We start from the raw sequence: 20,632 nt of genomic DNA, 5'->3' as shown, positions 1-20,632 counted from the left end.
GGAGACGATGAATACCTGAAAATTTGTGTGCGCTCCACACAAAATAACTAAAACGTTAGCGAAACCCACGGTGGAAGCAGGAGAGGATTTTTTTTGTCAGGTATTTAAATAGAATACAACCGAACTGTCAGCTATAAAATATTATTCATGTGCCAAAGGCTGATTTATTCAGCATGGTGACCTTTCAGTTTACCTCATAACAAGAAGTGTTTGACTTGCTGCAATAAATGACGCCAATGAGACTGAATTAGAAAAGTTTCAGGTTGCATTAGTGGTTTCCAACCTACAAGATCCCGGCAAAAATCTCCTCCATACCCAGTAATTAAAGTCCTTAAAGTCTCATATTCTTGAAAAAAAATCGATTTCTATTGGAAACAGATTGAAATTCTTTTTAATTCTCAACAGAAATGAGGGATGGAGATTTTTAACACTGACAATCAGTGGGTTACAAGGCTCTATTTCATCAGTTGTTGTTGTTTTTTTGTCAAACAGTGAATACTTTCACCCCTTCAGGCCTGAAATGTGTAATGAAACAAGCTGGGTAGCAGAATTGCTCATAATCAATAACAATAACCTGTACAGAGGTGTGGTAAGAACACATTGCTTCATTTTAAGGAGTCACAAGCCAAAAAGGTTGAGAAGCAGATTATTAGGTGATACTGAACAAAATACTACAGATCATTGTTCATAAGCTATATTCTAATATAATTGAACACTGAATATTAAAACTAATTTCAAAGTGAAAACATGTGTCCTATGTGCAAAAGAATGTGTTTGGCACATCAAATGAAACAGCCTACATACTTTTAGGGTTTCAGGCTGCAAAGAAACAATAAAAACCAGGAAATAATTCAGCTGTGAACGCAAAGCTCTGTGTTAGAATATGTGACGCAGGACAAAACACACATTTGGGCAAAATGCCCTTGTACTGCAATGTTTCCCTCCATAATCACTCTGACATTATAAATCAAACACTGCCTCCCTTCAGCAGCAGTGATGCCTGGGAGCGGGGGGTCACCTGTATGCAGCATTACCGAATTAGCCGCTATCTAACCCAGACCTGCTGTGGCGTGCTGACACTAATCCCAGGCCCGCTGGAGAGCCCTGTCTGTGTTACATTATCATGTCTAATCCCCATAATCTCTCAGCCGCGCTACTAAATGCTATTCCACCTCCATCTCTTACCTCATACCTCTCCTATAACATTAATGAAGGGCCGGGCCCCCATTACCCAGACTACCCTAGCGGTGGGCTGGGTGACGGCCGTAATCGGTGGCCCCCTGCACAGCCACCCACTCAGCCTTCCAGGCAGCCGGAATTAATGTAATTCATCGCCTGGGGCAAAAAGCAAACCAAACATATGTTCAACAAATCAGGGTTTGTGTATTTTCTTGTCACCGTTACTGTGCAGGTCTATTAAGAGTCATTGATGAGATCCTTAGTGAAGGGCTCGCCATGCGGGAGAACGAAAGCTTTGAAGTGCTCATGCCATTTCAAAAGCCCCCCCACTTGCCATGAGACGTTTATGATGAGCTGACCTGGGTTATTAAAATACCGCAGAAATGATCACCCATAATGCTTCTCTCTTTTCGCTGTCAACAAAGAATGGCAGCAGAGGATTGGCTAGGATGAAAGGTTGAAAGGGGTCCCGTATTAAAAATGGCACTTTATCCATTAAAGCAGGATTTTTGCTGTCTCTTTGTGTAATTACCTGCACCCGCCAGCTCTGCGTTCGGGCTTACCTTGTTTACACTGCATGTCTCGCAGCCTAGCTGTCTCCCTGCAAGGCTTCGTTACACTGTCTTCTGCTCTGCCTTTGTCTCTCTTGATGTCTTTCACTTGTCTGTCTCGGCTGTCGGGGCCAACCTTGAAAGAGGAGGCGTAAACACACCCAGAAGAGCAATGTCAATGAAAGCACAAGATAAATAGACACAAGTTTAAGCAAGCCCTCTAATGTGTGTTTTTTTTTTTTTTTTTTTCAAATTTAGTCATGTAGACGCTGTATTCATTTATTTACAATTTACAATTTGGTATGCATATAACTCAAACCCATTAATGTGCTTTGCAATGTTAATCAAATGCTAATGCAATTGCATATCCCCCTTTACTAGCCCTACCTCCTAGCAAACAGCACCACACTGACTTAATTGTGAGGGTAAAAAACAGCACATACAGGCTTCCTCTCATATTTAATTTTATCTTTGAATAAAAGAGCTATAGGAAAGTATTAATCTGCTTAACATTTCTAAGTACATCCTCCAAAGGATTTTGCTTTTTTAATCTTACATATGCTCAGCAGAGTTACTGGCAAAAACTGTACATTTTCCTCATTTCATCCTTTCAACATCAAATGGTGAGCAGCAAAAATTGGATCAGACTTCAAAGACTGTGATGTGCTCCAAGTCACGGAGTGGCTCTTCTATTTCACATATTGAATCCGAGCAGGATATCAAAGTGCTACCAAAGAACCTCAGGTCTTTACTAAAAAAGGGGTCTAACATCTGTAGAAAGAGGAGCGCAAAGACAAATCACCTCAGGGAAGAGCGAGCATTTATTCTCAGCCGTGAATTTCCAGCCTTTTGATACTCTGGTTCCCGTACCACCCTGTCTTCTCCGCTGAGATGGAGGTTGGAGCAAGAGAACTCTTTTGTCTCAAGGACTCAAAAAATTCCCAAAGATTAATCTGGGTTAAAGCTGCTTTGTAGAGGAGCAGCATTTAACATACACAGCTAAAGTGAGGAGTAAGAAAATGCTAATTTCATTGATATTTTGACACTCACTTTTTCTTCATGTATGCAATCTGTATGTGCCTCTTTGCTCTCGGGGCTGTTTGACCTGTGAAAATGAGAAAACCTTTATAAGTGGAATGAACATAAAATGTCATACAACAACATACTATACATTAGTAGCAGAAACTGATTGCATTAGTCTTCTTGTTTAAAGGCAAAAACAGCTCTGCTTTATGATTATGCAATTTGTATATATATATATATATATATATATATATATATATATATATATATATATAGAGAGAGAGAGAGAGGGGGAGGAAGAGAGAGAGAGAGAGAGAGAGAGAGAGAGAGAGAGAGAGAGAGAGAGAGAGAGAGAGAGAGAGAGAGAGAGAGAGGTTTCTGTGTGTGATCAGTCATTGTTGCATTATTTAAAAAAGACAAACACCAAAAGAGACAACATCTGCAAACACAATGCCGCATGCCAGTCGCAGTCATGTTTTGAGTTTAGAAAAACAGAATCCAGTTTGGACTCGATGATGCAACTGAAGGCTCTGCTGTTTGGATGCAAACACACCAAATTCATGCGTGGCAGAGAGGAGGGATATCAAAAGGGAAAAGAACAGCAAGTAGGTGAGAACATAGATCTTACAGGAGGAAAATGGGCCAGATCATGTCAAAATAAATCTATATGGAGAGATTCCAGCACTGATTAAACAGAATTGTTAAGTGGAGGTTTGAAGTTTTTCTCACCAAGGAATATGATTGTAAACACGGAGAGAAAAATCCCAGATGAGGCTCCGCTTGGTTTGAGTATACAACAAGCATAACATTTTTAGATGTGTAAATCTAGTATTTTGGAGTCTGAGTCTGGAGAGAGATGCACAACGTTGACCAAAAGTCACCCTAGATCTGAACGTGATAATGAATTGGTTTAAGATGTGAATTGAAAAAAAACAACAGGATTTTACACGCACACATGGCATTCGTCGTAAACATTTTGGATTCTGTTTTAGCTCTGCATAACAAAACCTCATTACAACCAAAATCCCTGAGGAATACTTTTAACATTTTCTTAAGCATATAATCCCAAACGTAACATTTGGGAATTTATATTAGCAGATAAGCAGGTATCATCATGAGTTGGGGTGTAGAGAGAAGTTAAACACAGAGCTAAAACATGCCATGGACACCACGTGTGCTGCTGTTTAGTCAGTGGCTGCTCTCCTGCTTAGCACATACTTTCTTAATGACTGGCCTGCCCATATGCTGAATAAACACAAAGTCCTCAGCTCATACATCTGGAGACCAGTACAGCGCCCAACCCCATTTGTGGTCAGACAAGTGTGCTATCTTGCTGGAAAGATATTTATTACGTTTATAAAACTGAAAGAGGAGGTGTGCAGGGAGGAGCTTTTTCTTCTGGTTCAAACAACATTTACAGGGGGAAAGAGGAGCCAGTCCGACAGGGCTGAGGGTGACTGACAGGTATGTGAGTCCTCATGCTCAATGAGGCGTTTCATTTAAGTCATATTTGAAGCCTATTGTCTGCGCCGGAAGAAGAGACGATTAAGAAAAAACAAAAATTGAACTGCTGAAAAAATGTATTCTTCCAATGAGAACAGACCCTCAAGGACAAGGGATGTCAAGGCTCACCCCATATGCTCCTCCTTGGTGGTCTTTCTTCCAGCCTCAGGGTGACATCTGTGCCTCTGGGGTCCATGGTCCCGACGCACCCGATGGCCCCTGTAAACTGCAAAGGATATGAATGTCAGCTATGCATTTAAACAGTCAGTAAACCATTTTACCTCTGCCATGCATGTAAAAACATACATGTTATCCAGTGAAACAGATATCAAATGTAACTGTTCCAATTAACACAGTTTACAACAGTTTATTGAAGCATTAAACCAGCCTTTTACTCAAAACACAGCATTTGCCGGTAGGAAGTAAAATATGTTTAGCTTCCTCTTATGGAGCGTAGTGGAGCAAAGGGAAAACAATGTGTGATTATTAAGACATACTGGGCTCAGATGGATAGTAAACGGAGCCTGCTGACTTACTCCGTCAAAGGGCTTTGTGTTTTTCTTGTAAATTATATGCACAGGAAAAGAAAGCACAAGTACATTGTTGAGCCATGGTTCTATTTTGCATGGTCTAATCTGATCGATGGTGAGCATGTCCCCCAGGCCCCGCTGAGATCTGAGAAGCCACCAGGCTCATACATTTGAAAGGCATCTGTTTATTTTCAAAATGCAAATGCAGCCCACCTCAAAGGCTATAAGCTGCAGAGAACACACAATGTGAATGTGCTGGAGTGCTCCGCCGGGGGGCTGAGGCCCCACTTATGTCAGGTTCAGGTTCTCCCCCCCTGAACCCCAGCGGCCACACACAAACACACTTTTTTCGAAAGAGAAAGACAAGTGGCATCAGAGAGGCTTTCCTCACACAAGAACCCTGTTTATCCATTCTGCAGCGTTATTTACAAGGGTTTTAATGGAGGACATTTACACAAGGTGTGCAGGCGACGGAGATGCTCCATGTGCCAGATGAGGGCAGCCCTTAGGAGAGCCAGGGGAAACAATGCCAGATCTCCTCCCCCTGCCCTCCTCTCTCCTGCCCCTTTTGGCACCCTCCCTTGTCCTCCAGTGAGAGGCTCCAAGGGGGGGGGGGGGACCCAGGAAGGTTAATGTGCCCACTTTGATCTTCGTCAAGGCACACTGAGTAAGAATTAATTTACATTTCAGATGAAAAGGTTGACAGTATAAAAAGGCATCTTGTTTCTGGTATGTGAGAGCTGTGTAATAGGCCAGGAATTTGAGAGAGGAAGTCGTGAGGAAACAGAAGGGATAAGCCCCTCTCTTGCCTTTACTGGGAAAGAGATGAAAGGAAAAAAGGATCTCAGTATGCACTGTTCTTCTGAAACATGGGGACCAAATGCTGCCCAAACTTTCAAAAGCTTTTCTCTATGCATTATTAATTAATTATTACTGTTTCGTAGGCCACTCATTGAGATCAAAAAGGTGTTTCACAAAGATGTAAGGTTTTCAGGCCTTCATCCCTTTTCCTTTTCAAAATGTATGAAAAAGTGGCCTGAATTTCTACCGGACACAGAGCGAAGTGAGAAATTCCAGAGGTCTGCACTTGAGTGTATCAAGAACTTCAGAGGAAAATATAAGCATTTCTTTACCTGACTGTATGCGGACGGCGGCCTCTTCCCGCTCCTTTTTTATTTGCTTGAGGTTCTGTCGAGCGACATAGCCCCTCCAAACTGGAGAAAGAGAAAGAGACAGTGTGTGTTTGTGTGTGTGTGTGTGTGTGTGGGTAAGAGATTGCTGACCTACCTCTGTGAAACAAAATAGACGGCACATACTACACAAGATCCCACTTCAAAACACTGCTAAACCAGGTGGCAGAGGGATGGATCCCTTTGAACTCTGTGAAGTCTTATTGTCTACTCTGAAGCATTGCTCTTAACCCTCGTAGGTCAAGCTGTGGTTATCAAACTCATCTCTTTTATGAAGATTCGTCCGTGCATAATAGGACAGGGGTCATTAAGAAACCGGCGGTCACATTAATAACGTATTCGCACCTGTTTCATCATCAGGCAATAAAAGAATACATCAGAAATGTTCAGTTCGAATTATCCATCCTCTGTTTACTGATTCATTAATATTAGTACCTGACTGGATGATGATAGCCCTGTGTTTTCTCCTTTCCTTGTCTTTTCGGTAACGCCGGGCCCCAAGCCAGCCTTTCGTGTAAGCTTGCATCACCACCACCCGCGCTATCACCTCCCTCAGCAGCAGGTTCAGCTGCTCCACATGGTAATACCGCAGGAAAACCTGACAGGACGTTTAGAGTAGGTTAGCATATCCCAGTATTTCAGTCAAGGTGGGCAGCCAAGAATGGGATGTATTAATTGTTCTTTTCCTGTAATAATCACATTACCTTTGTCTTCCCCAGCACCCAGCCCTCCAGTTTGGCTCGCTCCAGTATGGCAACAGCATTTTCTTTACTGGTCTCAGGCATCTGGTGAGCCCGAAACGCAAGGTAGTAATATCTGAAAGAGGAGCCCAAGGGAGAAAAAATTAATAATTTGATTAAGCTGATAAGATGTCAGGTCACGAAATAACCTAATCATCAAAGATAACATTTGAAAAAAAAAAAAAGTTAACAGTTTAAGGAATACATGATTAGATTTTCAGTGTTTGTTCTTTTTTCCTTTTAAATCATTTTCATTTTTGCAGTTTGCTACAGGAAAGTAAACCATCAAACACAAAAACATAGCTACCAAAAAAGAGAAGATTGCACCAAATTGTGGAAAAGGCAAGGCATCAGTATGGAAGATAGATTACTGCATATTGCTGGTAAAATACATTTTTTAAATTTGAAAGGAATAATTAGCTTCATTTACTTCTTTTAAATGAAACGATTGATATTATTCATGTCTGTATGATAAATATGAAGCTGAGGAAAGGAGACAGTTAGCTTAGCATACCATAAAGACTGGAAACAGGGTGAACAGCTAGCCTGGATCTGTCACAAGGTAACAATATCAGTCTACCAGCACCTCTAAAACTCAATAAACTCTTTGAAGACTTTCTCTACTACTACTCTTATCTACGTTACTGTGGTGTAAACTGTGAAATCTGCAAGTACTTGGATTAGATTTCTCAGTTTTGGTAGCCCCAGCGGATTATGTAACAAATTTCAAGCATGTAGCTCGTCTTCAACAGCCGTCAACATTTTAAAGTAATTTAACCCAACCCTGTTCAAGAGGAGAGACCAGAGATCTTTATACCATTCTCCACACAACTACCAGAAACATCAACAGAGGCCCCACAGTTGGAAAAACCGCCTGCTTACACTGTGCAGAAAAATGAGCCCTATGGAGACATGAGTCTTCAACAGAGGCCCATTGTTGGACCTCTTTTGAGTGGATGATCGTCTCTAATTTCAGTGGCCACAGTAGATGCCCATCAGCCCGGTCCTATCAGTGTGCATCAGCCCTGCTGCACGTTTGTCTGGGACCATCCACTGATCCTCTTGTTGTAGTTTACAAAATACCAGCATAGGACAAAGTGGCTCTGACTGTTTGCTCAGGGACATCAAGGCTTCTAAACTACTAGTTCATCTCTTGTGTTCTGGTGCTGGTCAAAAAGAAGAACAACAAGAAGAAAAACTTCTTTGAACTCCCCTCCCCTCCCCGCCTCAGTCTACAGGCTTTCATTCTAATTCCTGTTGATACCTGTTATTTCTTTGATGGTAAATACAAAGCACTGCTTGGCAACATCAGACGAGCCTTTGATATGAGAGCACAAATTTAAATCAGTTTTCACTAAAGGTGCAGTTTAGCCATTCGGATCTGTCTGTACGACTTCTGCCTGGCTCAGGTAGGATGATATGGATTCAATAGCAGGGTTTAAATGTAGTCTGAAGTGGTAATACTCTCTCAATCTCACGCACAAACACACCTCATGCACAGGTGCTACAGAGAGAGCAGTTAAATCATCAGGTAATTGACGATCTTATAATAATCACTCTTTAACACCAGGGCAAAAATTAGGTCAAAATGAGGCACAACAATTTTTAAGCTTCCCTAAAGCAGTGAGACTAACCAACCATCTCGAAGGTTTTTCCTACAGGACACAAGCCTGAGTTAATTAAACTTCATATCATGTTTAAGCCTCCACATTAGAGGTGGCTAGAACATTTTTCAAAGGAAAACTGATCAAACAAAAGTTTCCCTCCGTTTTCCCAATGACGCGTCTATGTACACACATGTGAGGGCTGAGGATTTTTAGGTATGTACTTTAAATTTGGGGTTGGACATTTGAATAGAAGTGTGCAGCACTGATTAACAGTGATTAAATCATGTCCCACATTTTTAAAAACAAAAACAACACAACTTATGTAAAGCCCTCCTAATGATGAAATTTTTTTTTTTTTTTTTGTTCTAATGCAATACCAATGGGACAGGGAAACTACATTTGAGCTTTTCCAGGTCACTGAGTTTAAGAACAAACTCTTCATGAATAGTAAAAAAGAAATCCATTAAAATGCATCACCCCTTATAATCACAGTTCCTCCCTGTTTGAATTTTATCCATATTTTCCACACTGGAGTATCCACCCAGTTAAAAGAGCTGTAGGATTTAGTCTTGCACTATCACTAATGACTACCAATTAGTCAGCCTCTTGCTCTGCTCAACTTGTACCCCTATCTAATTAAAGAACCCATGTTTTGTGTGATGCGGAGCATGGCTCACTTGTTCTGCACTATCTCTGGGGTAGTGTCGGCGCTCAGCATGTGTGCATGCTGCAGAGTAGAGGTGCTGCTTGTCTCAACACCGTTATTACCTGTTGACAAAGTCTTCAAACAGGATGCGGTGGGAGTAGCCTTGCCGGCGGATGTTCACTGTCTCCAGTATCCCCGTGTAGCGCAGCTGCACCATCACCCTCTCCTTGCAGAATCGCAGCGCCTGCCTGTCATCATTAGGTTTGATGCAGCGCACAAAGTGCGGCTGACCCACCACCATCTTGGACAGTAAGTCCATCAGAGAGTACTGCAGACACATAATAAGAAAGAAATCAGTGGGCAGAGGCAACACAAGAAAACCACAGAGGAGTTATCACATGAATTCATATTATTGAAGTCCGGTAGTGTCAGTTCAGTTAAGATGATTTGGTCTTCAAAGGGCATCCAACTATTTCCAGACATAGACGTGTTTGATACCAGAGTACAGGCTGAATAGTAATTGACAGTATTAATCAGTCCCAACAGAGTATGGCAGAGAGTTTTATTTTCATATAACAAAAACAAATAGTTAAATATGCAGAGGATTCTTTTTTAAAAAGTCAATTAATGCCATTTTTGTGATATTTTTGCAATAATTTGTGGTAATGTTTGAAATATACAATTGCTTAAATCTGCATTCATTGATTTTTTGGCACTTGGCAGCAGAACAACCTGTGCACATCTATATTTTAAAACCTCTATGGCAAATATTTGCCTATTCACACATCGAGCAGAAACAGAGCAACATTATCGTTCATTTGGATTCGTGTCGCTGGCCGCTTAGCTCCTTTTTCTTGCACTGACCAACTCCTGATGGCAAATCTGGTTCATCAACTACTAAATGCTCCACTGCGTTCACTAAATAGTCACTAACTTTGTCTGTCTGCCATTTGGTGCTGGGGAGGTAATATACAGCAAGTTTATCAGAGCTTTTTTTTCTGAAAACAACTAGCTGCTAAGGTTGAATACAACATTATAAGAGTGGAGAAAGTGGAAAACCAAAACAATGAGCAGAAGATACTGAAATACTGCCTAAAGCTACATTGCAGATTCAATTTTACTGCGTTTGTTGCTTAAAGTAAACCCTTTTTACACACAGTAATTTAACCATATAAAAAACAACTCAATTTATACAGTTGACTGAATTGAGTTAAGCTCAACTGTCGGTAATGTAGACCAGGAAGAAGAATGAATGGAATATAAAACACAATATATGGTTTTACTGCCTTTAAACATAAAGATTGGTGCAGCTTTAAATCATTTCCTGATAATGATGAAATCACTTTGTTAGAAACCTTTTATTTCACTGAGCTTTTAATTGAGGCAGGCCTTTATTTCCTAAATGAAATTTCAGCACTTCCTTTGTGTGTTTCACGTTAAAAGCCCTCCAGTGGATAAGCAAGAATAATCCCATCACTATCCTGGAATGCTTTAATTGTGAAAAGTCTGCAGGAGGTGTTGCATTTATGCAAATAAAGCTTGAGAATTAAACAGTGAGAAAGTGCAGAAAAGCAGAACTGAAGTGAATCAAAAATAATCAGTGAGGATAAAGAATGTTTCTCTCAAAAAGAGAAAATCAGAGCAACATTGAAGTGAGTGTGGTGCTGATGTATGAATGAAATCACTTATGTAGAAATGTAGATTATGCTGAATTTACCATGTGAGCTATTACTGTAAGTCTGTTACACTGGCTACAACAGTCAAGCATCCAGTCAGTGCATTTCACATTTCTGCAGGGAATGACTAAGATGGCAACACTTCAATTTGCTCTACTGTTTTTTGAAGGTGAACATTTATGAACGACAATCAAAACAATCATTCAACAGTCTTACCTTCCAAAAAACGAGTCATTTTGTTGACATTAGCAGTTCTTTTTCTGCTTTTGTAGTTATTTCTGAAAAACGTTCTGATTAAAATGATACATTCTGTTGGCTGTGAGACTGTTGAGCAGAGTGAAAGGGGGAAGAAACCTACACGGAAATAGGAGGCCACAGTCTGTCTCCTCATGTTGGTGGTTTCTTCAGGGTGACGCATCATCTCCATGGTGTCCACCTGAACACAAACATTGACAATGAACGCGACGCATTGATAAACAAGGCCAGAAGCAGATTCAAATTAGGTGCGGTTCATTTGCAACCTGAAGTCTTCGGCGGTCTGTGTAAAGATAAAGACGTTATTACAGCAGGTCCCTTTCCTCTAAATGGGCCAGTTGGGAATACACAGCTGTACTAACTGAGCCGTCTGTATAACATGGCCCCATAAACACTTAAAGCTAACAATCTAGAGAATAACTCTGCACTGCTGTGGGGCACGGGAAAATTGCAGAGCATTCTGAGTAATGAGACTAGCCGTCACCAAGCAGACAGTCATCCCGACGACGGATTAACGAGGACACAATACAAGCTTTCTAATGGCTTTCGCAGTTCATGGCTTCATCAAAATTAATGATGCAATAGATATTTTATGGTAAGTCTACGTAGCAAAGTGCATATCTTAATACTTTATTTCATCCTGGAACAGAGAAAGAAAGGTACGTTCTCTGAGATACATGAAGGGAGGAATCGAACGCCTTGAGAGTTTTCTGTTCTGATCACACAGAAGTACAAACAGTCATCTCCGAATCCACTATTTTAACAACCGTCGCATTACTTTAATCTGATCCTACTGGTAACTTTTCGTAAGTGTCGGCTTCTGTCAACTTTTCCCCACTTTGATTGAGAAGATGATGGCATACATATTACATCAATCCCACTGAGTGGTCCTTTCTTGTTCGAGAATAACTGAGCAGGGGAAGTTCAACAAAGTGAAACAGTTTTTTTTTTCACTGTTATTTTTTCCCCCTAATGTTAGCCTGCGTTCCTATAATCTAAAAAGATACATCACAGTGCATTTGTTTACATTAATATGTCAGAATTGTGGCTGTGTGAGAAACAGTTCAAAAGAAATGATTTGCATTTTCCAAAGCCAGACTTGTGATTGATGTTACAAGCTGCATATGATTCAGAGTTTGAGAAACATAGTTAAAGTTTCAATTTTGAATTACAATGATGCTCATTTGGTTTCAGTGAATCATGTGGATTCAAAGACTGCTTGCAGTTTGCAACTGGTCTGTGATCAAAAAATATATTTGTTATCTTCAACAGAAGCCTTACCTTCAATAGGTATTTGGGAGACTTTGAGTACGGCACATGTCGGCGAATAACATGGAAATAAAGGAAGAGAGAAGTGGATAGACAAGCAGTAAAGAAGCTGAAATTCACTTTTAAGGGGCTTTCCACTATAAATCAAAATGTGGCTTCTTTTCTCTATAAACAAACCAAGACAAAATGTGCAACTGGTAAATATAAAGGACAAAGATAGTTTCAGTTTTATGAGAAATTATATCATACAAACATGATTTAACCAAGTGCTTCCCCTTAAATAATGTGGAATAGACACAATGAAAGGAAACTGTGTCCAAAAGTGGGAAAGTTTGAAATCTCCTGCTACGAAGAAACATTTAGGCATTTTTGATGCTGTTAACAGTGTTGTGTTAGTGCCGCCATAAAAAGACAAACACACTCTACATGAAGAACCTCAGTATGAACATGATTAATAGACAACACTGGATTCAAATAGTTTCTTCCTTTGAGAGCTGCTACATGAAAGATCATTGTGGAATATTAAGCTCATTAAACTATCATGGCTTCAGCATGTTGATGCAGTTATTTATGCTGATTCTGTGAATTTGTGGGATCCTACAAAAAGAAACTTAAATCTTTACAATACTTTAGTTCCCATTAACAACAGAAAACAACAATAGTTTAACAGCAAGTCTGAAAAGCTACTTTTATGCCGTCGACACCAAATGCCAGATGGCGATGCTGCATCACCACAAGCAAGAGAGCAAATATAACAGGGTAGTCAATTAATGTGGCTATGCTTCACAGCACAGGTTTTTTACTGGCTTTCTTATGGTGCGATGCCTGTGAGCAACAAATAAAAAGCATTATGCTCTCAGATGTGATGATTTGTGTTACAGGAGCCTCACCTTGGTTCGTCCTGAACTGAGCTGCGGAGGCAGAGATCGGGAGGCAGCAGTAACCCTGACTCTGGATGTTGCCAGATTTCCTGTTCAAAACAAAACCAAAAACCATAAGACATTCATAATGAGAAAATGCAATTTTAGTGAAATCTGCGGTCATGAGAGCTTTTTTTAAATCTTTGAAAAATCTTTGAACTGCAGTATGAAATAAAGGGATGGAAATATTATTGAGTGTGAATAATTAAACAAACACTTTGGATGTTTTATTCTTTTCAACAAGCGAGATAAAAAGGAAGACTACACTGCTATGTCCATGGTAGTGTTCATACTGCAGGACAATATAAAAGACAGTTCAGTAGGAGCATAAAAATGAGCTGAATCCCATGGACTCAGGAGTGCAGCTGCATGCACAGCAGTCCAACAGCCCCACACACAGCGGAAAGGATATGAACATAGCATATGCAAGACAGTCTGAACATTTCAAAGTTTCTGCACAAGATGTCCAAATGTTTTCTCTGGCTATATCTTCAGAGGCTAAACTGTGATTAATAGCAGTGAAAGAAGCCTTTGAAGCAGGATTGGTGACATCAAAGTCCTAATCCATGGGTGGCAGGATTTTTATAATGAGTGGGAAGTATCTTAACACATTTCAAAGGGTTTACTCCATGAATAAACAATAGCTGCACAGATGTGCCACACACACCTTTAGAAAAATACGTCTGCAGACACAGGAGGCTGCATTACTCAAGCAGCCGTGTACGGCGAGGAGGAAAACCTTTGTAAGTTTTTTAAGATAAAGCTGAAGTGACAGGCCAACAATTGTTCTAGATTTTCTACCGCACACGGGCGAACTTCTAAAATGCAAATATGGAGTCTGCTACTGCAATACAATTTCAAGACTTGTGTCAGTTGTTAAGGACACCGCCTGACAAGGGGCTTGTTTTTCTCCGAGGACTCGGTACTATCAAATGTGTATTAGAAACATCAATCAAACACTGGTGACATCAACATCAGTTTATGATGGATTAATTAACAGTGAGACCATTGCTAACTATAGACAAAGAATGTCCTACATGTGCCAAAGGTTTTGTAGTGAGCCAAAGGAATGCCTCATGGGACAAACACACATATATACATATATGTGCATAAACACACACACACACACACACACTGTTGTAGTCAAAACAACCCAAAACATATGATGTGAGAGCACTTCAAAAGGACTCAAACACTCTTTTAAGCTAGCGATGGTGCTGCTTTTAACATTTGACAGTTATCTGCTAATTTTTATTTATTTATCTGCTCATAAATTCTGCTATTAATAAATGTTGCATTTGGCAAACAAAAAAATCTCAAGATGTCACGCTGAAAAATGCACTTTTGTATCTGTTTATTTTAAATTTGAACCTGGAAATAGAAGCAGGAATATTATCACAGGGAAATATGAGAATTGCTCATTATAAACACATGTTTGTGAGAAGGCCTTGTGTTTAGGATCAGCGGGACAGATTTTACAACCTCAAATGCCCCTTTGGCAAAATCTACACACACAAAAAAAAGTATGATCTTTGAGAACAGGAGCTGTTAAAACTGTGTCGGGTATATTACCAGCACACAGGCAGGGAGGGCCCCGCTCCAATTAGCCCAGAGTAAAGCTGGATGGATTAATTGGAGTGGGTCTTGTGCAAATGAAGTGCGCTCTCTCCTCTCCCCATTAGTGCTGCTGGGCCAGATCATCTGAGCACATTTGTCATGATGAATTAGCGGCTGCGAGTGGAACGGGCTCGTGGAGTGTCACTGTGCTTTCACGCCTCTCACTTCCATGACACCATCAAGGGGAGATGAAGGGGCTGCGCTGCGATGAGAGAAACTGTGACAGTTGTACCTAAGCCTTGCAAATGGACACTCACTGCTTTCTTCATGTATTCCTTGGCGGGTCGTATTAATTCATTCTTCTGGCGGGTTTCATATCCCCTCCTGACTAGATGATTAGAGCATGGGTTAATAGTCAGTATCCTCAAAGATTTCCGCCTCCTGAGACATGAAACCAAGGGAACACCTGTGATGTCCGGCCTGAAAGAAGACCTTCTAATTTAGATACAGTGGGGGAACTTGTCTAATGATGTGGATAATAATTACTCAAACACAGAGACGAGCAAGAAAAGGGAAGATTTGTTCTTTGACAGTAGACTCGGTTGAAGAAAAAAGGCCACATATGTTTTAAATTACAGCTAGGAGCAGTTCTTATTTTTGTCAGTGAACTCAAACTGTCATACAATGGAAATAAAAAGTAGAAGAAGAGTTTTCACGTAGAAGTGTAATAATTAGAAGGCTAATGCTAAGAGGAGAGCAGGTGAGGGGAATATTTCCCATCAGGTCATTCAGTCTTGAGAAACAGGCGGTGGAGGAGCGTCCCACTGATCGTTTCTGCTTCACGCATGTTGCTCTTGGCATGGACTTCCAGGACAAACACAGAGAGTGTGGGGGGAAAAGGGGGAAGGAGGGGAGGGGGTGGGGATAGGGGAGGTGGGGGGCAGAAAGAGGAAAAAAAAGCCTTCCTTGGCATCTGTGCGTTCACTTTGAAAATTAAGCCCAGCAAGAATCCTGTAGGGGGAAAAAAAAAGCTCAAGCTGGCAGTTGTATTGGGGTTCTATTGACAAGAATAGTCAATGTGCTTGGGATTAAAAAGCAATCCTGCGTTCAATATGACACCTCCCTACACGCTTTTATGAGTGCCAGTGTGCGCCTTGTACTTCAGAAGCTGTGGATCGAGCTGTCTACGCGGGGGACAATCAAAGTTGTAAGAGAGAGCAGCCTTTCCGAGCTGAGTGAGCAGAGGCTTGCTGGATATCTCCGTCGCTCTCCCGCTCTCTTTTTCAAAACATGTGATCTAGAAACTCAACTCAGCAACCAAGCAAATGAGATTAAAGCACCCATAACCCCCTGCCACCCTCCCCACCCTCTATAACCACCACCGTTTATGCCTAGAGATGGCTCCGGGGGCTGTTGATTTAAATGCCATCCACTACTGTCAGAGCAGATCAATCATAAAAAGCATGGTGTAATTGGCTTTTAGTGACACAACACAGTGTTGCATTTATCAAAGGATGTTGTACCATGTGACTTAGGAAAGCCGGCTCCTCACTATTGATGTGCAAGGCCGTCAAATTCCTACTGCTGACTCAAAACATTCTCCAATACCACAATGAGGGGGAAAAACTGAGCAGAAGTATGAATTCAATTCAATGGGCTTTACTGGCATTAAAGTTTCGAGAACAATGTTGCCATAGCATCAAAACACAATTCATACCAATATTTAAACAGTACAAAATAACAATACTATGAATTTGTGTGTTTGGGCAGCAATAAAACAATAAAGCCCTGTCTCCTTCTGCTAGGACTATTTTTCTAATGTTGATAAGTCATTAAGATGTTTGAAATCTGACATTTTAGAGCTGAACTTGTTAAAGTAAATGTTCCTTATTTTATTGAATGTTTTATATTAAGTAGTAGTAGCAGGAAGTGCATTTCTGTCTCAACCTCACCTGTCGAACAGTGACCACATCTGGCTTCTTTTAGTTGCCATGATTTTTTTGTGTCGACCTTTTTTGATTGCCAGTTCATGATCACTGAGCCTGTACTTGGTTATAATCTGTCTCTTCTTTCTATCTCTGACTTAAGAGAGATATTCTTCCAATTCATAATCTCTTTTTAGGACCAGATAACATTTAAATCTACTTTGGCTTTCAGTTTCTTCTTTCTAACGTCCAGATAGATTGTGTCCTGACTTGGTTTACGCTGATTGGTGTTTACAAAGCAGTGCTGGTGTGAGACTGGTCAGAGTATGTCTCAGCACCAGCTGATATAGGGGACTTTCTGGGATCTTGGGTATTGAGGGCTTTGGTATGGATGGTGTCTAAGGAGCTGGGTTTAAGGTGATTACAAAAATTGAGTGCTCTCTAGTTCTCTAATTTTGCTCTACAAGCATTTGTTGATGTTTTTCTGTGTATGTGTAAAATATTTTGTTGGATGTTTGCCTGAATGAGTTAAACTACAATGACTGACTGGATCTCAGACTTCACTACCAGACAGCATAATAGACTGGATTACACTATCAAAAATGTTGGACCAGATTTCAATTGGAATTTGGAAGTTAAAACAAACTCTTCTTAATTGCATTTAGGGCTCTTCAAGCTTCTTTTTTTAGTGCATTCACTGTCTTGTTGAAACTCCCTTATGCTAATATTGTTACAAGGTATAACTCATATTATGTTCAAGGATATGATTTTTTATGGTAAATAGGTATTTGTTCTCCTCACATCTAGGGCATTTTTTGAAAAATCATGACATTCGTTTTCTTCTTATTTGCTGCCAAGGCCCAGTTCTGACAGTACTTTTCCATGTATGTCCAGCTGTTACTGTAGTCCTAATTCAGTAGGAGACAGTAGACCAAAGTCATTAGCATAAAACAGAGACTTCAACTCCCTGTCTAAGAGGAGATTCAACTGCACAGCAAGTTCATTTAAATAAAGTCAGACTTAAATTGCAACTCTTCTCTGGCTGAACAATTCAGGTTGTTTGTCTCCAGGTTTAACAGGATGTCTATTTCCAAATATATCAATTTAACTAGATCATACCCCCCTATTCCTCCCATACCACAATGTATAAGTCTGTAATAGAGCCCTTCATGACAAATAGGGTGGTGTGGTGTTTTGGGAGGAAGCCAGTTTGATTTTTACTCAGGATGAAGTGTTCGTCAAGGAAAAGTAGTATTCTTTTATTTAGACTACTACAGAATAATTTACCTAGACAACTGCTGACACAGATGCACGCTAGTTACTAGGGTCTGATTTGTCCCCACTCTTATGAATTACTTGGTGAGTGTCTCTCTAGGTAGCGGGAGAGTGTTGAAGTCTAGTGAAAAGACTGTGGTATCTGCCCACTGGGATGAAAAAAGGGCTTCTACTGGGAGAGAACAAAGAGCCAAATGTGTCATATCGCTGGATGAAGCCTGTCATTTCTGCACAGGAGGATCTCCTGACATGAAAAGAGACAGAGGGAGATGCCAAGTATGGGAAAGCTGCAACTGTGGCTTCATGTGAAGATGTAAAACCAATATGTAAATTGTGCTACATAGATGACGGACTTGAACTTGTAATCTCAGATATCTCAGAGGAGAATATTGTGGAAACTAAATTTGCAAGTATAAGCTTGTTTTGGTATTTCACAGTGTTGCAATCGCGACTGCAAACATGAACAAGACTCTCCTGAAGATGGAAATATGTGCCAGAAATTGTCTGGATAGTAAATCCACAAATTCATCAAAGTCACCAAGACTCATTCAAGTTGAAGTTTTCTCATTTTTTTTAATGGATTAAGGTTTTTTGGGTTGTTTTTTTTAACAGCACAAATACATACAATCTCTGGGAGAAATTTTGAGCCTGATCATAATTTTTTTTCTTAGACAGTTTGTAGCATGTTAAAAGAAATCGCTTCTAAAAGTCTTCTACTTGCTAAATCAGAGCAAATACTGTGTGCTTGATGTAACATTTCTGCTCCTCTGTACTGTACATGCTGTACATAACATATACAGCTCACATACATCTTGGCAGTGCTTAAGTTTAATCACATGAATAATTCAAATTCTCAGCTGGCTTGCTTCCTAATAAAACACCAATTGCAGTGCAGGTATAGCCTCCCTCCCCATACACACATATATCATATAAAGTGTTTAAATCCTGGCAAAGATAAATGTGCATATTAATAAGACAGAAAAATTAAGGAAATGTATTTTGCGCTACAGTATCTGTAAATTTCACATCAGGAGCACATCCTTCATTTGCACTGTGCTCTGACAAAGAGCTGGAAGTCTTGAGGTGCAGTGTGTGTGTGTGCAGATGTGCTGTGCTACAAGCAGCCCGGCCAGGCAGCCCTGAGGGAACACACACACACACACACACACATACACACACACACACACACACACACACACACACACACACACACACACACACACACACACACAGAGTGACCGCAGGCTGCCCAGGCCCTGGTAGGCCCGACGGAGCCCAGCCAATTCAAACACTGTGATCCCCCTGATCTGGGAAAGGCCCTAGCTCTGAGGAATTTGTCCATGCAAATACATCCCATTTCCTCTGACAAAACACCACCACATGTCCAAGCCTCAAGGACCCACATTCTGCAGGGTTTAAGTGGCCTCTCTATTCACCGCCTGGGAGCCTTTTACTTTCTGGGGCAATGCTAGTTTACTGCTGCTCTCCAAAACATGAACCTCATCGATTGTCAGACCATCACATTCTCAATCTGGCATGGGAAAGGAATACAAGTCTCTGGAAATATTACATACATTTGGACTGTGTTTTATATTTGATTTTTTTTAAGTGATCATAAAGTACAAGCGATTCATCTGACTTGGAAGAATTTTTTTCTGTTATTGCTGTTTGATATGTGTACTGATTCAGAAACATTTATATTTAGTACATATATGTCTCTCTCTCTCTCTCTCTCTCTGTGTGTGTGTGTGTGTGTGTGTGTGTGTGTGTGTGTGTGCGTGTGTGTGTGTGTGTGGTTTGATATCCAAGATCCATTATTTCACTTTCATCACAGCCAGACTGCAGGTCTACGAGGGTGTCCCCTAGTGGTGACACTATGAGGAGTCGACCCAAGAGTGTGAAACCACCCTGGTATAACAGATTTCCATCAGATCCCTCCAGATAATGGTAATTTCACAGATAACAGTGAATCTATAATGTGGAGTAAAATGCAAATTAAATCCCCCCACAAATTTTACCCTGAAGAATAGATTTATAATTTTCTTATGCTATACTGTATCTCCCTTAAAACGGCGCTGCATCTTTTCCAGGACGATAAGACGGAGCAGAGCGTTTCATAGCTTTTATCTAACGAGATGATCTGCAGTTTCACAAACTGCAATGAGAAAATTGGACCTCCAACTCCAAAGAAATAACAGAGTTGACTGCGAGCGTTTTGCAGACACATTTCCTTTAAATGAACATGGAAAAATAAGTGTACACTAAAACTACCATTCAAACTGTTTATTTCGGCGATAAATGATAACACTGACTTGATCCACTACTTTGAATGTTGGGCAAAAGTGTAGTTACACAAAAGGAAATAAAGAAGCTTTTAGACCTAATTGACATAATTTCAGGAGCAGTAAACATTACAGCACATCTTCGTTTGTATTCAGTTCCTCACTGCACTTGTCTGTACTGAAATTAAGTGTTTACTGAATTTATTTTTATAGATTGTACTCCTCTGAAGCCATTAATTGCATAAAGGAAGTGGCTGAAGGCTCTCTTGTGAACAACCTGCAATTGAAGTTTACAGACACATCACACAGATTCCTACTGGAGTCTCAGCTAAGGTGCCTTTTGTGAATTGAAGCTCCTTTAATGCCGCTGGGAGTGAAAGCAGGCATTTACAGCTCCCTAAAAAGGAAGTGAATCACATAATGTGGCTTAGCTGAAATAAAGTCGGGAGTGGGAATCTGATAATTCAACACATCTATTAGCATTTCAGCTAAGTCAAGTGACCA

General features: G+C 40.5%; 1 protein-coding gene across 1 annotated transcript in view; it reads right to left on the bottom strand.

The window, feature by feature from the left end:
• myo3b (myosin IIIB) overlaps window positions 1-20,632 on the bottom strand; it is a 59,412-nt gene that overhangs the window by 14,534 nt on the left and 24,246 nt on the right. The window contains exons 24-33 of the mRNA XM_062431575.1: window positions 13,060-13,139; window positions 12,182-12,202; window positions 11,004-11,081; window positions 9,092-9,297; window positions 6,681-6,792; window positions 6,412-6,574; window positions 5,920-6,000; window positions 4,386-4,482; window positions 2,781-2,835; window positions 1,743-1,866 (exon numbers count right to left, since the gene is read on the bottom strand). Coding sequence (XP_062287559.1) covers window positions 1,743-1,866; window positions 2,781-2,835; window positions 4,386-4,482; window positions 5,920-6,000; window positions 6,412-6,574; window positions 6,681-6,792; window positions 9,092-9,297; window positions 11,004-11,081; window positions 12,182-12,202; window positions 13,060-13,139 — 1,017 coding nt within the window. The remainder of the gene's footprint in view (window positions 1-1,742; window positions 1,867-2,780; window positions 2,836-4,385; window positions 4,483-5,919; window positions 6,001-6,411; window positions 6,575-6,680; window positions 6,793-9,091; window positions 9,298-11,003; window positions 11,082-12,181; window positions 12,203-13,059; window positions 13,140-20,632) is intronic.

Source organism: Scomber scombrus, chromosome 13 (genome assembly GCF_963691925.1).
Source record: "Scomber scombrus chromosome 13, fScoSco1.1, whole genome shotgun sequence".
In the NCBI taxonomy this organism is placed as follows: Eukaryota; Metazoa; Chordata; class Actinopteri; order Scombriformes; family Scombridae; genus Scomber; species Scomber scombrus.
Note: the sequence above shows the minus strand (reverse complement) of the source record. Positions and strands in the feature narration are given on the sequence as shown.